This window comes from Diospyros lotus, chromosome 1 (genome assembly GCF_014633365.1).
Source record: "Diospyros lotus cultivar Yz01 chromosome 1, ASM1463336v1, whole genome shotgun sequence".
NCBI lineage: Eukaryota > Viridiplantae > Streptophyta > Magnoliopsida > Ericales > Ebenaceae > Diospyros > Diospyros lotus.
In genome coordinates this window covers 53,711,113-53,730,750 of record NC_068338.1, presented here as the reverse complement: position 1 = coordinate 53,730,750, position 19,638 = coordinate 53,711,113, and the positions used below count along the sequence as shown (strand labels likewise).

At 38.1% G+C, this 19,638-nt stretch overlaps 1 protein-coding gene across 1 annotated transcript in view; it reads right to left on the bottom strand.

The window, feature by feature from the left end:
* Positions 1–3,216: 3,216 nt before the first annotated feature.
* The window catches only part of LOC127800179 (bifunctional TH2 protein, mitochondrial-like), a 33,004-nt gene continuing 16,582 nt past the window's right edge, over positions 3,217–19,638 (bottom strand). Inside the window, exons 3-7 of the mRNA XM_052334642.1 lie at positions 19,240–19,530; positions 18,680–19,094; positions 18,276–18,542; positions 4,670–5,277; positions 3,217–4,579 (exon numbers count right to left, since the gene is read on the bottom strand). Coding sequence (XP_052190602.1) covers positions 4,865–5,277; positions 18,276–18,542; positions 18,680–19,094; positions 19,240–19,530 — 1,386 coding nt within the window. The 3' untranslated portion in view covers positions 3,217–4,579; positions 4,670–4,864. The remainder of the gene's footprint in view (positions 4,580–4,669; positions 5,278–18,275; positions 18,543–18,679; positions 19,095–19,239; positions 19,531–19,638) is intronic.

Sequence of the window (19,638 nt, the reverse complement as noted above, 5' to 3'; positions counted from 1 at the left end):
TTCTGTTGGTGCCTAAGAAAGGAGGGACTTGGCACATGTGTGTTGATAGCTGTGCCATCAATAAAATAACTGTGAAGTACAGGTTCCCTATTCCATGACTTGAAGACATGCTGGATGTACTTTCGGGGTCTAGTATGTTTACAAAGATAGACCTTCGTAGCGGCTACCACCAAATTCGAATCAAGCCCCGGGACGAGTGGAAGACTGCATTCAAAAGCAAGGATGGGCTCTACGAATGGTTGGTAATGCCCTTTGGGTTGACCAACGCTCCTAGCACCTTCATGAGATTAATGAACCAGGTACTTAGACCTTTCATTGGCTCTTTTGTTGTTGTGTATTTCGACGATATTCTCATTTATAGCAAGAACAAAGGAGAGCATATCACCCATTTGAGACAAGTCCTGGACGTGTTGAAAGAAAATCAGCTTTACACCAACCTGAAGAAGTGCACGTTCTACACCAATAAACTCCTATTCTTGGGCTATGTGGTTGGTGAGGATGGTATACACGTGGATGAGGAGAAGACAAAAGCAATCCGAGATTGGCCGACTCCAAAATCAATGTTCGATGTGAGAAGCTTCCATGACTTAGCCACTTTCTATAGGCGATTTGTACAACATTTCAACACCATAGTGGCACCACTCACTGAATGTCTGAAGAAAAGAAGATTCAGTTGGGGAGAGGAACAAGATAAGAGCTTCGCCCTCATCAAGGAGAAATTGTGCACTGCCCCAGTACTAGCCTTGCCAAGTTTTGACAAGGTGTGATGCCAGTGGCATAGGTGTTGGAGCAATACTCTCTCAAGAAAATAGACCTGTAGCTTTCTTTTCTGAAAAATTGAGTGAGGCCAAACAGAAATGGAGCACTTATGATCAAGAATTCTATGCAGTTGTGAGAGCCTATAAGCAATGGGAACACTACCTTGTGCAGAAAGAATTTGTATTGTTCACTGATCACCAAGCCTTAAAGTTTATTAATAGCCAAAAGCATGTCAATAAGATGCATGCTAGGTGGGTAGCTTTTCTACAGAAATTTCCTTTTATGCTCGAACACAAATCTGGGAGTTCGAATCAAGTTGCCGATGCCCTCAGCCGAAGAGCCTCTCTATTAATCACACTTTCCCAGGAAATTGGGGGATTTGAATGCTTGAAGGAGTTGTATAGAGGTGATGATGATTTTGGGCAGATTTGGAGCAAGTGTGTGAATCACGAGCCTATGGCAGATTTCCATATCAACAAGGGTATTTGTTTAAGGGCAATCAGCTTTGTATTCCTACCTATTCCTTGTGTGAAAAGTTGATTCAGGACCTACATGGTGGAGGTTTGAGCGGACATTTGGGGCGTGACAAAACCATAGCTACTTTGGAGGAACGATATTACTGGCCTCAGTTGAAGAGGGATGTTGGCAACATAGTCCGAAAATGTTATACGTGCCAAATGGCAAAGGGTCAGGCCCAAAATATAGGATTGTACATGCCACTTCTCGTTCCGGAAGGCATATGGCAAGATCTTGCAATGGATTTTGTGTTGGGATTACCACGGACTCAAAGATGAGTTGACTCAGTATTTGTGGTAGTCGATAGATTTTCCAAGATAGTGCACTTCATCGCTTGTCGAAAAACTTTTGATGCCTCGAATGTAGCCAAACTGTTTTTCAGGGAGGTTGTTCGCTTGCATGGGGTTCCCAAATCCATTACTTCTGACAGAGATACGAAATTTCAGGGGCACTTTTGGATTACATTATGGAAATCGTTTTGGAAGAAATTAAATAGAAGCAGCACTGCCCATCCTCAAACAGATGGACAAACAAAGGTCACAAATCGTACACTTGGGAATATGATTCGAAGTGTGTGTGGAGACAAACCAAAACAGTGGGATTATGCATTAGCTCAAATTGAGTTCGCGTATAACAGTGCAGTTCGCACAGCTACAGGTAGATCTCCATTTGCTATCGTGTATACCAAAGTTCCCCATCATGTTGTTGATTTGGCAAAGCTACCTAAGGGTAAGAGTAAGAATAAAGCTGCTGAACAATTGGCTGAAGAAGTGGTTGCTATTCGTGATGAGGTAAAGCAAAAGCTAGAAAAGACTAATGCAAAGTATAAGACAACAGTTGCTTCTCACTGTTGAAATAAACAGTTTTAAGAGGGCGATTCAATGATGGTGTTCTTAAGAAAATAGAGGTTTCCCATTGGTACCTACAACAAGCTGAAGCCTCGAAAATATGGTCCTTTCAAGGTGCTTAAGCGAATTAACAACAATGCCTATATCCTTGATTTGCCAGCCTCCATGGAAATTTCTAGTACCTTCAATGTAACAGACTTGTATGAGTACCATGAAGATTCCGAACCCCTCTATCCAGAACATAACTCGGGGTTGAGTTCCTCAGAGGTGGAAGGTACTGATATAGAACAATGTCGGGAACAGTAGCAATGAACAGTATGGTGAACAGTAACAATGAACAATGCACAGGGACAGAACAGTAATTACAGCATAATTCTATTTTAGATTATGTCTATTTTAGTCTTTTTTCATGTTAGGCTTTGCTATTATGATTGCTTGTTACCAGGGTAGTATTTAAACTCTTTTTCTTTTCTTTTAGAGGCAGTTTTTCTAATAGAATTCTGAAAATTTCTTTAAACTTTCTGGTGGAATCCAGTTCCTTTTGATTTCTTAGAGATTTCGCTTGAAATCTTTTCTTCTTGCTGCGTCATTAGAGGTCAAACAAAATAATAAATTAGTAATCTTGAAGCCACACATTTTCTTAAGATGCTCCTGCTCAATATCAAAGATTTGGGTAGTGAACTATTTCTAAAGATGGGATAAAGGATCCAATTTTTGCTCCAGGCTGTTGTTCCAGCCCAGTCATATACAGAAAACATTCGGAAATTGGAAATAACAAGACACCAGGAAGCATCCAAAGGTTTGCAAACAAACACTCAAGACTTGAACAAAGTTTTATATATTTATGCTGACTGAGAATTTGAATATGCTGCTTCTATGTATCTCTTCACATAAAGGGCATACACGTGCAATCCGGAAGTAAACTAAAACCAAACCAAAAGGTTGATTAAGCAACATCCGACAAATTAAATTTATCAATAATAAATGCATATCATTCTAAATGCCCGTAATTTTCCCATTAAATTCGCTGCAACCAAAGGTCAAAAGGTTTCCAAAATTTAGGATTTCCTTTAAGGAAACCAAAAAAAAGAAAGGTTTCCATCTTTAACAAGGCTAGATCTCAACAGAAGTCTGTGAATGGTTTGAGTTCATAAACTAAAGTTCTTAACTCTAAAGAATCAACAAGGGGAAAGTTTGCAAAAGCGAAAGCTTTTGATGACAGAGATAACAAAAGAAGGGGGAAAAGACCAATAAAAAGAGTACACCTTATAATTCTTACAAAGAAATGGTAGGCGCAAAAGGAGAATAAGCAACTCAAGCAGCTTACTGTATCACAGCCTTTTCATCTCTCCTATCGCATAATCTCTAATAAATTTAATTTTATTTGTTATCAACCTTTTTTCTTTTAACAATCAAGGCCATTATAGAAATGGATTCTGGATAATTCTCATGAGTATGTCAACTTTTCTGCATGATTTTCTGTGCAATGGGAAATTTGGTAAATTTGTTACAGAAAAAAATGTTAGTGTTTCAGAATCTACCAGTGTTTTTAGGTTGATTTCTTATGGAATGTTAACATTTTGTTCATTTTTATGGTAAACACAATTTTATTCCTTCTAGGAGACAATTAAACCCCAAATAACCAGTCCACAAAGACACCTTTTTTTTTGCTAAGAAAGACAAACACAATTTAGTTAAAAACAATATAACCTTTCACCAAATAGTTTTTCTTTTTCCCTTTTTGTTTTCGGTTATTTTGTGGGATTTATGTATGCCTCACATTTTGATCCCCTAATCCCACTTGCAGGATAATACAAAGCCAAGTCATTTTCCTAAATGTTAAACACTGTGAAGAAAGTTGTTTGTTAGCTTTACAACAATAGCTTAACGCAAAAATGGACAATAAATTACTAGGACATAGACCAAGACAAGTACCATTTGCAGTGTTTGGTATCTTGGGATGCAAATTGCAGAAATCCAATATGATTATGGAAATAGGAGGATCTTTCTGATTAGCAGGTTGACCTTATGGTTTCACAATTTAGTAGCATTAAGGTTATACTTAATATGACATCTCTTGAGCAGCCAAACCCAGAGTGAAGACATAGGGCGCTCCAGTCAGGATTACTAGGTTTCTACACGGATTATAATAATTTTCACAATTCAAATTATTAGTTATCTTCAAAATACCCTAAAAATAGTTACTCAAATTCGATCAATTTATACCACATATTCCAAAAACTGTCACAGAGAAAGCTGAAAGATCAAGAAATGGCAGGAACTTATCTCTTTCAGAACCAATGTAACAGAAAATCCATATATTGTCTTCTCTAAATTGCCATTCCACAAAATACCGAACAGCAATAACCTGCCAAAGCACAAGTATAACAATCTATATAAGATCTGATAGGACACCCTTCATTTAAGGATGACTGCACTGTGAAACCTCCAAGCACCTGGCAAGAAAGTTTTGGCAAAAAGTCAATATAATAAGGAAACAATAGAACTAGTGGTGAAAGAAAGAGAGACTATAAAATTGTAAGTACCAGTATAGCCAACCAGTCAAAAGAATGGCATTTACATCTCTGAACAGAAGACCCATAGACTAGATAAAAAGAGGAGCAAACATCTTATCCATGGCCCACAACAAAATTAGCCACCAAGTTGTATATCTGTCTTCTATCATATATTCTTCACTTTCCTAACTAATATGATGAGTGCATGAACATCAGAAAGGGATTTTATGGCCCCAAAATGAAAGCATGAACTTCAGCCCAACTAGAGACTGTATAGAGAACGCCAGATAGCCCATTCCAACCATGCGATCTTCCTTCAACAAATTCTTTCTGCTTCTTGACCAAGCCAGGGAACAATGGAACAAACGAAATACCAAAATGACTAGCCACTCGCCTCAAGCTTCTGCTAGATCCAAGAATGATTCCAACATCTGCTTCAAGCAGACAAAGTAAATCACCCACTGAGTCTCCAATGTAAACAGTCAAGCTCTTTTTCTCACTCCTGCAACTTTTTAATATATCACTAAAAGCCTGAACCTTGTCAATGGGTGATTCAACCTTTTTAACAATTTCACCCGTAGATATAGAGCTAGCATAGACAAACTCATTTGAATGTACATTCAGAACATTCAAACCACCTGCCCAACAACAAAAAAGAAAACATCATCATCTAATGAGATATCAGTATGACAGCACATAAAGAGGGAATATCACAGAAATACCTCATATAAATAGGAGAATTATGCTCAAAATCTGGAGTTCATATATTGCATCATAAAAATCCCAAACTAAAAAAGAATTGTTCACTAATTTTATAAACTCAACAAGTCCCATGAATTTGGGGGAGACGAGAAAGAATAGATGAAGATAAAACCTTGGACTCGAAGGAAAGAACACCAGTTACTTCTCTAATTTTGCAGTTGCACATAAATGGAACTTTAGGATAAAATGTATATAAAAAGGGGACTCAGTTCAACATGAGAGTCATTGAATGTGCATGTGCATGCGCATGAGAGAGAGAGAGAGAGATAAAAGAACAATATGGCATATGGGTAATGATTTGGAGAGTATAGTGACATATTGCAACTAGTATTTTCTCTGTCAGGGACCAGGTTTATCAAAAATGAATTTAAGGCTCAAGTAGAACAATTAGGATAGAGCATTTGCAAAAATAGATTTAAGGCTCATTCTTTGGACACCATTCTTGGAAGACATTAAGTTTGTTTGGATGGAAGGGATGCCACCAAGTAACAAGACCAAAACACTGCTGGAAAATTTTACGGTGATGGATCTCACCCAAAGAATGGGCCAGGTTGCCAGGCACAAATATGGTCGTTCAAACTGACTGGGGTAATGAAATAAACTAAATATGTTGGTAGGGAGGAAAACCATAAAAGAATCTCGGAAGGGCTTTTTCCAGTAAACCAACTGATCAAATTATTATAATCAAACTCCACATTTTGGTAAAATTACATCCCAACTCACCAGTTTATCACCCACAATACACCTATGAGACTAAACGACAATTAACTACCTTAGCTTCCTCAATTTTTGTATGAAAAGCCCCAAATAGTTTCCAAAGAGTTCTCCAAATAACCAACAAACACGACAAGTGACAACCCCTTCACACATGATAGTGGGTAGTCACCAAAACGAACAACTTCTCAAAAGAATAACTTGACAACATTTAAAACATTGACTGTTTTATTACAAAGGATAACATGAGCCATCTTGAAAACCCCTCAACCACAAGTAAGATGGAATCATATTCACTAACAATTTTAGGCAAACCAAGGGTGAAACCATTGCTAAAATCTTTCCATGGTTTGTCCAGAACTAATAAAGATGTGTAAAACTGGCATTCTGCTTTTTCGCCTTAGGTAATTGACAAGTACAACACTAGGGCACAGTCCCAGCAACATCACTTTTCAAGGATGGTGAATAGAACCTATCTGCAATTAGGGTTATGGTCTTGCCAATTACCAAAATGTCTGAATAGTTCTCCAGCATGCAATTCAAACAGAAACGCCAAAATGGACCTGATTAATCCTACGTATTATGGGGATGAAAAAGGACCAAGAAGTAAAGAAAATTAACTTAGCAAAAGAAATGCAAAAATACTAAAAAAAATGGAAGAAAGAAAACCAATTGAAGAAAGACTGCTGCAACTAAAAGTTCAGAACTGAACTTCCTTCCAGGAGCAAGCCAAATTCTAAGCTACAATGCTGCACATTTTCTGTTGAAAAGATAGGTAATATAAAGAGGATAAATGGGACCAGAATCTAAGACAAATGGACATCTCTTTGGGTCATAAGTCTGCTCACAGCACATTGGAAGGAGAAGCTCAACTCTAGAAGCTGAAAGATGGTCCTGAAGGAATGCGTGAAGAAGCTGGGATTGGCTCAGCTGGGAGCTGTGGTAAGAACCACATGTGTAGCTGAGGGCAAGAGGGACTAGGTGCATTCTAGAAGCAGAATCCTTCTGAAAGGACTGGCTGTTAATTGCTACAGGGAGAAGGAATAGGAGTAACAAGGAAAAGCTAGGCAGTTTGTTAATTGTTATAGAGAGAAGGACCTTGCTATATAAGGTGCCTTGGTTGACAGTAAAAGGGAACAAAAACCTAAGAAATAAACAATAAAAGAGCTAGAAATATGAGGAAAAGGTAAGGAAAGAAGGGCAACAAAAGTGCAGTTCCAACTGTCCAGTGTGCTAAAAAACAGAGGAACAGAGATGAAGAGAAGACTAAAGAGGCAGAGATTTAGCCATTGGAAAGACGCTACTTGTAATACCTGGTCCTCTAGTATCATTTTCTCTAATTTATTTAATTGAATTTTAAGGAAAATGCAAAAAATACTAAAATAGAGCATGTAAATATAATATTAAACTGAGGAAATGATGGAATTTCAAGAAACGGACCACAGATTTGGAATCCTTGTATCAAAATGAGTCTGCTGGTATATAGTTCGACAGGTTTTGGAGAAGTGCCCATTGACACGAATTCTAGGGTATGAATCGTGAGGCCGCCTGGCACATGAAATGGAAAATTTATTTTCAAGGATTGAAGAGGTTATCCAATAATGAGAAATTGGGATATGGCAGGGTGAGTACCGTGGTACAGATATATATATAATTAGGTTAGAAAAAAAGGAAAGAAAGAATCAAGCTGGTGGGTTTTTTCCTTGACTATGTGAGGGACATATATTAAAATAAGTGTCTATATATATGTATCCGTGTGTGTGGCATTAATGTGAGGTTAGTGGAAGGGGACCCTATATAAAGAAAGGAAATTGATTTAGTATAATAAATATAAATATACGAGTGTGAAAGCATGAGAGTAAAATAAGGTAAAAATCAAATGCACACGCAATGCAGCCACTAACCTGAGCAGCATGAGCTGGCCATAAACCAGCAATACATGGATGATATAAGCGTTCAATAGATTAAGAGGCAACCACGTAGCAAATAAAGCTGAAAGTGTCACGTAAGGAAGATGACTCATCTTCTCAAGGAATGACGTGTCGATGCCTTGAATGAGTATAAATATACATGTATGCTTGCAAATTAGAAGAGTTGCTACCAAAAGAGAGAGAGAGGGAAACAGGGGAAGTACAAGAAGGGAAATATAGAGGGAAGGAAGGAAAGGAAGGCTAGGCTAACACATCGAGTCTTCAACAAGGTTCAAGGTATGGGTTCATATATTCTATTAAAGAAAGAAATTGGATTTATTACTTGAGGAAAAAAAATTCCCCTGAATTTTTACTTAGAAATGCCTCAAGGCGTTACGGTTGGTGTTAGAGCGCATTATAGTTAGATGGGACTTAGAAATTTTTTAAATGACTAATGTGAGGTATTTTGTGATTGGTAGGATGCCTCGTGTAGTATACCAATTCATGAAGGAGGAGCATGAAGCCGTTCAGAAATGGGCAAAAATTTTGAAAGGACAGACTCAAAAGAAAAATGAAAGGGTGAATGATTTCTTGGATGCGATCATTGAAATTATGAATGAAAATCCACCACAACCTAGGAGACAAGATTCAAAGCCAATTTCACAACCCTTCATGAATCATGTGCAGATTAAGTTTCTGATCAAGAAGCTGAATGAAGAATGGACAAATGTGGTTATTAAGAACCATGAGCTCAGAGATATCTCAAGTTTTGATGAGCTAGTGGCAAGATTGAGAGCTATCGAGGATCTTAAAGAGTATCGCCTAACAGCAAAGGCAAAAGCCACAAGAATGATAGCAAACTTGATGGGAGTGGATCCTCGTGATAAGTCCAAGATTAAGAGGAGTCCGATGGGGTGGGTTCCCAAGAGAGAAAATTGGCCAGATGAGCCGAGGTTGTCAGAGGGTCCCTTCATTGAAAACTAAGCATAGTTATCGTATGTAACTTGTGGGAAGAGGAACTATGTATGTATGGTAAATAAAATGTATTTCCAAATTTTAAATTATAAGATATAGGAAATACATCAAGTAGCAATGTGGTGACACTAGAAGAGGTGGTGACTAATAGAATTAGACTTTCCAAGAAAAGTCTACAGAATCACTTGGGAAAAGTTCAAGGAACTTTTCAACACCAAAGGGGCTGTTTAGTTGTGGAAAATGAGTTCCAGTTTTCTATCTCCACTTTTCTATAAAATCTCTAGTTTTCATTTTATAGAGAAAATTTGGAAAATGAGTTCAAATGTTAGAAATACATAAACTAATTTCCATTCTAGAAAATTAGAACATATGTCCAATAAAAAGAAGATATTTTAATTTAATTTGTCTAACTTGTGTTAGATAAGGAGATGAAAATGATTTGTGGAAATTTTTTGAAAAACCATGTTTTCCAAATATCCAAATTAACAAAGAAAACTTAGAAAACTCATTTTAGTAGTTTTCCAAGTTTAGTTCAATTTTGGAAAACCACATTTTCTAAATCTCCATTTTCTATTCAGAAATTTTTTGTATTTGAACAAATTTTCAAATTTTCAAAGACTTGAGAGATATGGTGAGAGAATAATTGGATATATTTCTAGGGGATCTACCCAGTCTACCCCCTAACTGGGAAAGAAGTTTCTATAGAGTTGTTGTCAGGGGCAAGCCCTATTTCAACATCTCCATAAAATATGGCTCCAACAGAGATCTGCTAATTAAGGGAACAGTTGCAAGATCTGATTGACAAGGGCTTTATTAAACTGACCGTGTCACCATGGGCTGCACAGGTTTTATTTGTGAAGAACAAAGACGGCAGTTTGAAAATGTGTATAGACAACCGAAAGTTGAACAAGGTGACAGTAAATAACAAGAATTTACAGAAAAAAAAAAAAGAGAGTAAATAACAAGTATCCTCCTCCAAGGATTAAATAATTATTTGATCAGTTGTAGGGAGCAAATGTTATTGAAGATCAAAAGGTTTGGGTATTATCAGTTGAGAATTAAGCCTGAGGATATACACAAAAGAGTTTCAAATCGATGCTATTTCTCCCACTCTCAAAACTTCACCATGGGGTAACCAATAGAAATTTTAAAAGCTTAGCTTTAGATTGGTTCATGAATCACTTTGATCTTGATACACTAGCTTCAAATTGGTAACTTTTTGATTTTCTAGTAGCTTCAATTGTGGATCCCACACTTCAAATTGCTTTTGATGTCAGAACCTAGTCCCCCACCCACGGACTTTAATCCTACTTCCTCCAAATTACAGTTGACCTATGTCCTGATTTGGTGTGTGAATGTACCAATGCATTGTGTGATCTAGATCATGGTTCTAGAGCAGTTTGCAATCCCCATATCTCAATTGGACATCTTTGTCATTAGACACCTTACTATCATGGCAACCCTTCTACACAAAATCAATTCCTGCAAAGCAGCTAGTGTGATGCTAGATATATTATACAAACTTCTTGATAACCAGCCTCCAAGATATTCAAGGCCCAAGTACCCTCTCCCATTTCAAGTCACCCTCGCCAGTAATATAGCTTCACAGATCTCCCACCCAGAGATTATCATCTCCCCACTCTCCAAAGACAAACAACTACACCATTTCCCAACCTACATAGCTGCTGAACTTCCCCAAAAATCCTAGAAAAGCCTTCCTCACTGACCCCTCAAAGCTCTCCCAACAAAACCCCATGAGGACCCCCACCACCAAAAGGGTGTTTTTAATGCACAACACTAAACACTTTGTGAGGATTGGATGGATGCCCTTGTTTAACATAGCCTTCACCTTGCTTTTTTGCAAAGAGGTTGTTTCCACAATTTGAACCAATAACTTTCAAATCATAATGGGGCAACCTAAATGTTGTGTCACATTCCTAAGGGTAGGATAGTAAATGTAATTTCCTTTATGCTGTGAGGATAGTACCTAGTTAGTTAGGAGTACCCATGCTTCACCGATTGTACATTCTGGTTGCTTGTACTCCAGATGGAGGCCAATATAAAGCCACAACTAGAGAATATGATATTATGTGATGAATGAGATAAAATCTTCTCTCTCCATTCTATTATCTCTCTCTCATATCTTCTCTCACCCTCTAAATTCTTCTCCAAATCTTGAACATTCCCACACGAACCTTTGTCAAATTTGGGGATTTGACAATGGGGATCAGAGCCAGGCAATCTCCGACCATTGGGTTGGGGATCTCTCAGCGAGCAACAAATTCCGAGCTATCGAAATTAAACAAGACCACAATTGGTAATATCCACTAACTGGATTTGGAGAACTAGAAGTTACCTGAAGCAAAAGTGATCAGAGCTTATGCCATTACGATCATATATCTCAACCGATCGGTTCCGAGGAATTGGGTAGCTAAGTGATTGAAGGTGAGGTGAATTAAGTGATGGCAAAAGGCACGAGGATGAAGCAACTAGAGACTCATTTGGATGCTCTGGAGATGGGTCTCCGACAGAATCAAGAACAACTAGAGGATAAGTTGGATATGACGGAGTTAGGCCTTTGCTAAACACAAGAGGAGATGAACCAAAGTAGGATAGAGAATTTGACCATTAGAGAGTAGGTTACTAACCTCCAAGCATTGAGTATTGAGTTTGGTTCAGAGAGTTTGCCTAGAGTATTGAGGCAGCAACAACAGTGTTTTTTATATAGGTTACTATGCAGTTTAGAGAGTAGAGATAGACAGTGGACTCACTTGTAAATAGTTGTCAAGTCGGGGGTAAAACTGGTATATCTAGTCTTGTAATAGCATAGGAATTGTCACCCTAATATTCTATAAAATAGGGAAGGAGGGTTAGACATCAATGGCGCATAATTCAGTTATTTCTCGAGAAAGGTTTGTGAGAGAAAAGGCTGTGATTTAGAATACCTTTTGTAATCTTGAGAGAATGCTTGTAATCGGGGGGTGCAATTAATGTACTATGATCATTCTTTCAGAATCAAAGAAGGCTGCTCTTGGAGGGTTCTTAAAGCTGGATGTAGGATTGCTTATTGCAATCTGAACCAGGATAAAATCATGTGCCTATTGTGTGGTTTGGTTGTATCTCTTTCATTCTTTCTTTGTTGAATTATGTTCTTACATTTCCAGTTTATATTTTCTGTTGTGGGTTGATTTCGGGTGAGGAGTGTTGAGAGAATTGGCAAAATAGAAGTACTGATTGAGTATCTAAGAGCGCTCTTAATCCTAACAGATTGGTATCATAGCCAAGAACTCTTTCAAAAATTGCCAAAAACCCTAGAAATCTATAGGATTTCTCCTTGCCATGGCTTCCGTGGCCTCTGCTGCCCGATATGACATTGAGAAGTTTGATGGGTCTAATGATTTCGGACTTTGGAAAATGAAAATGAGAGCTTTGTAGGGTAATCTAGGATTAGAAGAGGCTATCGATGGAGAGTCAAAGATGCCAGAAGTCTATTCTAAAGAAAAGAAGAAAGAAATTATTAAGAAGCCATATAATACTCTAATCTTAAGTTTAGGAGACAGAGTTCTTAGAGAGGTTTCGAAGATGGAAACTGTGGCAGAATTATGGCTTAGGTTAGAAAGTTTGTATATAACAAAATTCCTATCTAGTAGGCTGTTCTTAAAGGCAAAAATTTTTACCATTAAGATGCAAGAAGGGAAAAAATTGCAAAGTCACATAGATGATTTTAATAAGTTGTGTCTTGACTTAGAAAATATAGATGTAAACTATGATGATGAAGATAAAGCCCTTGTGTTATTACATTCCTTACCTAAGTCATATGAAACTTTTGTAGATATCCTTAAACATGGTAGGGATACATTGACCTTAGAGGATGTAATAAGAGCACTGAACTCTAAGGAGTTGCAACAGAAATTAGAGGGAAATAGTGCTGCCGGTGATGCTCTATCGATTGGATCTAGACCAGATAGGAATGATCCTAAGCAAAGAGGAAGGTCTATAGATCAAAATCTAAGAATGGCAAGAGAAAAATAAAATGCTTTCACTATCATGAGGAAGGCCACATCAAGAGAAATTGCCCAACCAAAAATAAAGAATCTCAAGAAAGAACTAGCCCAGAATGTTCTAGCACCATGTGTGGTTTTGACTATGAAAGTGCGGATGTTTTATAGTTTTTTCTAGGTATGCAGGAAAAGTAGCATAGGCACTAGGTTTAGGATGCACTTCTCATAGGAAATGGGTATTTACCCATAGAGACATGGTGGAGAGGGAAATGGTTTGTCTAGGCAACAAATTAAGGTCAAGGGAATTAGAGATGGGAGAAATTAGAATGCATGGTGGAGCTGTTCTAGAATATTAGAATCTGTAAAAATATATCCCTGTTTAATCATAAACCTAATTTTCTTAGGAGAATTAGATAGAAAGGGTTTCTCCTATAGAGGAGAATTGGAGTCCTAAGAAGTTACACAAGGATCTCTTATAGAGATGGAAGCAACCCTCAAAAATGGAATTTATGTGATGCAGGCTGGCATTTTTTATGTGGATAAGCTGCAGCCACTAAGGATAGCCTAGGATAAGTTAGGCAGTGTCATTTGTTGAGGATAGCTCACATGTTGAGCAAGGACTAAGAACAGGTATCTTAGGCTAGGGATATTAGGGGAGGGAAAAGTTTACAAGTATAAGGGAATAGGAACCATGTAGTTTGGTAAGGTTACCAAATGTAGAAGTCTCCAAAAACAGACCTTGTATATGTCAAAAGCCCATTAGAGATCAGTTTCTAGGATCTAGGGGAACCTATCTAGGCCTTGTCTCATGGTGGAGCTAGGTGAAGTGAACCTAGTGGAGATGGTGTGTCCCTAAGGAATTCCCAAGCGTATATGAGTTTGCTAAAATTGAATATAATCTTGCTGGAATTGCTTCTGGTGTGAAGGGTTAGGTGTTGTGGAGTTGTAAAATAGGTATGCCTAGGACTTCTAGAGCTAGGGTTTTTACCTATGTGGGAAAACTCAATAGGACATAAAATTAACTGATGCTAAGGGCAAGGGATGGAATCTGGGATGCTGGAAAAATAAAACAGCATGTATAATCCTTTTGGGAATGTCCGAAACTAGCCCATGAACCAGGGTATAGCAATAGGGAAATCTGAAAAAAAATTGGTCGTATTCATTGTGTAAGTTTGGGCTAGATTGTGAGAGGGAGGAAGGTAGTGTTTAAGATAGTGTTGGCTCTTGCAGTGAGGGTCCTTGTGAACAGTGAGAGGAAACGGTGCGTGCAAGTGTTATCTTGTATGGTGTAGCCATTGTTGATCAGAGTCCAGACTAAACAAGGAAAGGGAAATAGAATCATCAAGCTGATAATGAGCAAGGGAGTAGAAGGTATAGAGTGTTGCCTAGGATGAGGAATAGATAAAACCACAAGTGAGTTACCAGTGAGATATGGAAAGAGTTGGGTTTAAGATACTTATGCTTTGGTTTGAGTGCTAAGGAATAGGCTGAAAAATAGAACCTCTTGCATAAGAAGAGGGATGCACTCTTGTCCAAATGAATGGCATGGAGCCATGTAAATTTGGGGAGAAAAGAAACTTGGACTTAAATGGAAGATCCCTTAGGTTAAAGGGGTGGAGTGCTGTAAAGTGTATTTGAGAATTAAGGAAGGTGCTGGAAATGGGGAAAAGTCTAGGAAAAAGGCTAGACAAATAGCCATTGGTTAAAGCAGCACATGAAGGCTTAATTTGAGTTGAATAGGTATCTCTAACAGCCATTATCCATGTGAAAATTAAGGGAAAAATGATCTTATAGAGTAGCCCAAGGGATTAGAGGTCAGAGAGAAAGGTAAGCAAGGTTGATTTCTTAGAAAGTCTCTCTATGAATGATAGTAATTCCCAAGGTGAAGGTATAAGGAATCGGATCCCTTTAGGATAAGTCCAAGGGTTAAAATTGAGTGCATGAGGAAGCTATGAGTATTCCAATGGTATGCCTAGTGAAATGTAAGGAAACTTCTTTGGAAATTTGTCCATGAGGACTCTCAAGGTGTAGCTGAGAACTTAGGTCAGTGTTTGAGAGTGTAGGATAAAGGAGAAGCTGGAAATTCTAAGGCATAGAGGTTGGAATAGGAATTGGACAGCTTATGACAGCCTAGGATTACCCAAACTTAAGCATACTCTGTTAAGTTGATAGAGAGAAGAGGCACAAAAGAGATGAACAGTCCTTTTGAGTTTTTGAAGCAAACATAAGATGGGAAGACAATGGTAAAGCCTAAAGGCCAGTTTTGGGAGCTAGGAGTAAGTCTAGCAGTGTTAAGACTGATCCGGGTAAGGTGCACTATTGTTGTGATGCTGTGTAAAAAGGTTGGACCCTTTGGGATGAAGAAATAACATTAAGTATGGATTTGGTTTATGGTGGAGTGTACTTAGACAAAAAGTTATAGGTTGCAAGTTGTACAGCTGGAACCCTAAAAGAATGTCTAAGTAGAGAAAGTTGAAATAGCCAATGGATAGTCCACCTGGCTTAGATTCAATCCCACCATGGAAAAGACCAATCATATTGATGTTAGGAATTTATTCATTACGGAAATCCTTGAGAAGGAGGAATCAATCCTAATAAAAGTTGCAGGTATAAAATGCAGCTGAAATGTTAACCAAGGGTGTTCCATTGTCAAAATTTATAGCATCATTTGAAAATTCTTAATGTTTGTTTCATTTTGATGATCAAGTATATCATGATGGAACCAAAAGGAAGAGCAGGCCAAGACTTTGATGGACAACGAATGAAATGGATCATACTCAAGACAATGGTCGAGAGTTATTAGAGTTTGTCCAGCGTATTGAGGCAGCGACAACAGTGTTTTTTATATAGGTTATTATGCAATTTAGAGAGCAGAGATAGGCGGTGGACTCACTTGTAAATAGCGGTCAAGTTGGGAGTAAAGCCGGTAATATCCAGTCTTGTAATAGCGTAGGAATTGTCACCCTAATATTCTATAAATAGGGAAGGAGGGTTAGACATCAGTGGCGCATAATTCAGTTGTTTCTCGAGAAAGCTTTCTGAGAGGAAAGGCTATGATTTAGGATAGCTTTTGTAATCTTGAGAGAAGGCTTGTAATCGGGGGGTGCAACTGATGTACTGTGATCATTCTTTTTGAATCAAAGAAGGCTGCTCTTGGAGGGTTCTTAAGGCTAGATGTAGGATTGCTTATTGCAATCTGAACCAGGATAAAATCGTGTGCCTATTGTGTGGTTTGGTTGTATCTCTTTCATTCTTTCTTTGTTGAATTATGTTCTTACATTTCCAGTTTATATTTTTTGTTGTGGGTTGATTTCGGGTGAGGAGTGTTGAGAGAATTGGCAAACTAGAAGTATTGATTGAGTATATAAGAGCTCCTAATCCTAACATTTCTGATTTACCATTTCTGTTGTTGGGGTTTTATCGTGTGTGTGTGTGTGTGTGTGACTGTTATTGGCAAAGATTGAGTGTTCCTAGTGCTCCTAATTTTAACACCAATATTTACAGCAAAGGGAAGAAGCATTGAAGGTGATAAAGAAGGAGTTGACAGTAGCATAGGCCCGAATGAAGCAAATGGCAAATAGGAGGAGTGAGAGAACTTTCAAGGTGGGAGATATGGTTTATTTGAAGGTCAAAAGATTTCAACAACAGCTTTTTTCTACAACACCTACATCGAAGTTAAGTCCCAAGTATTATACACCATTTCCTATAATGGCCAAGGTCGGGAAGGTGGCATACAAGCTACGAAGGAGTGATGATCCACCCTGTTTTTCACGTTTCACTATTAAAAAAGTCTATTGAGCTAACCAGCTTGGGCCTTCCTCCTATGAAAGAAGATTCATCAAAAAAAGTGGAACTGCTAGCAGTGTCGGAGAAGAGAGTACAACAACAACAACATATCCAACCTTTATCCCACTATGTGGGGTCGGCTACATGAATTCTAGACTTCTATGTGGGTTACGCCCCAATAGATAGTTCGTCTAGAATTCATATTTGGATCCGACTAGGTTTTACGCTGGTTGTCGACTACCTAACACAACACTCCTCCTTTATCCAAGTTTGGGACAGACAGTGGATAACATCCCCTGGCGGGGTAATAATGAAATGAAGTTTCAACACCATCTTCATATGGAGAAGTTTCTTGAGATGGTGGTGAATGAAAATAATTGATATAGTTGTGTTCCATCACTTAGTTGACATGGTGAAACCAACAAGTACAATATGGAAACACAACAATCTTGGTGCAATGGAGTCATCTGAACCCCGATCACACAACTTGATACCTGCTTGATCTTCTCAAACAATTCCCCCGAGTTGCCCAATTTTTGTAATTTCTGGAGGACAAGAAATATTTCGGGGGGCGGGGGTGTATTTGTCACATTCCTAAGGGTATGATAGTAAATGTAGTTTCCTTTATGCTGTGAGTATAGTAACTAGTTAGTCAGGAGTAGCCATGCTTCACCTGTTGTACATTCCGGTTGGTTGTACTCTAGCTAGAGGCTATATATAAAGCCACAGCTAGAGAATATGATATTATGTGATGAATGAGATGAAATCTTCTCTCTCTCTCTCTCTCTCTCTTTCTTGTATCTTCTCTCTCCCTCTAAATTCTTCTCCAATTCTTGAATATCCCCACACGAACCTTTGCCAAATTTGGGGATTGGACATGTTGCCAAGGCTCACCCTCAACCCCACCACCCTCAATTTTTTTATAAAAGAAAGTGAAGAAAGTCAACACTCTTTGAAGAAGAAGCATCTCTATTACAAGCAGAGATTACAGAAAAGCTAAAAAGGAAGGTCCAAAAGGCACAAAACCACCATGCAATTCCTGGTACATTCTTAAGAATCACAACCTGAGAGATCAAAGGCAAAGGTTAAGCCACTGAGATTTCATTCCCATCCACAAACATAATGCATTACACATGCTTAACGATATCATAATGTCCCCATATTGTCTACAAATGCTAAGACTGCAGCATTTACAATAAGTATTGTACTTGGCGATTTCACCCAAGATGACAAAAACAAATTGGAGGCACACTAAAACTAACTAGGTCAGACAAGCTTTTGAGAATTGTCCTTGAGAGGAGAGTGTCATTCAACTTAATTTAGAAATCAAAGCTAGTGAAGTTAAAATATCAGCAGACTCCACTGCAAGCAGATGGTGGATGTATAAGTGAATTGAACGGTAGTAAAGCAAGTAACTTGACAAGTGTTTAGTAGCCAAATGTACACTTTGAAGTTGTCTGTCCATAACTTCAATTGTAGAGAGCATACCTGATGAAAAAGCTGATCTAATTAGATCACCACACCAACAATAGGAAAGTACATGAACGTTTGCATTCAGATTTTCATTCTTTATGATGCTCTCAAAAAAACCTACACAACCATCATGGAGAATTAGACGTCCCCCAGCCCGTTTTATATCTTCAAGATTCAGACCTTTGAGTACTCCAGATTCAATCACTCTAGCATTTGCCCTTTTTTCAAAATCTGAAAGTTGCTGAAGTGCTTTACGCAGAGCTTCATAGTCAAATTTCTCCACTGCAAAGACAAAGGCACAAAGATCACAAATGCTGTGCACTACTTAGCAGCCTAGCCATTTTCTTTCCAATAACATATTCCTAACTTAATTTGTTTGAAGTGAATATCAGGCAAGAAACAGATTTTGAGTATTGGACCTTTGTCAGACAGCAAAATACTCTCAATGCATTGTTCATACTCTTCTGTGTACTGCCTGGAAAGAACTCCCCACGTGTTCCTCAAGTCAGCAGATGACATTCGAACAATTTGATTTTCTGCTTGACCCTGATCAGATTTTGGTGCAGTTACTATAGCAATCTCTGCCAAAATGGCTGAGGAATCAACAACAGTGCATGTCAAATCAAAATCAGAAAATATCATAAGACGATGTTCAGAAGGGTTATGCCCTTTTGACAGAGGAACAACTGTTTGTTGATCAAGTGGTTGAGCACAGAAGAAATCTATCTCCAGTTTCATGGCTTGATGATAAAGTTTCTCAATGACATCAAGCTCTTCTCCTGTCAATGGAACACTCAATTTGTCCAACAAGTCTTCTGTTTGCAATGCAGATGCCTAAATTCAAAGAATAAGAAAATTGAGCTGGTGTGTAAAGAATGCCATTATGAAATTTTTTTCATTGAAGAATCTGTTATCATTGAAATATATCAGTTGGAAAATTTAAAAAAAAAAATGCTGAATTCCCAATATCAGAACACACCTGGAAACTTTCAGAAGAATAATTGTCAATCCACTTTTTGTATAGGTGACTGCCATTGTTCGAATTAAGAAGTGCCTGCAGCTCCTTCCCTATGAAGGCATAAAGCCTCATACAAGGTGTCATGGCCCCTAAAGTGTAAGCTGCAAGTTTTGTCTTTTCAAAAGGAGTAGCAAGTTTTCCAGGACCTTTTACTCCTTCAATCTTCCCTGAGGCTGTTGCTAACAAGAAATCAGTGTACCTCACTGTAGCTGCATTGAGAGCGCTCTCTTTGACCAAGTCAGAACCCCATTCCTACATATCAAATTACAAGGTCAATTTTCTAAACTATTAAAAGTCTTGAAGTCTACCACTAAAGATAACTTATTACAGCACTACATTAGGTTAAATTTGTTTGCTTAT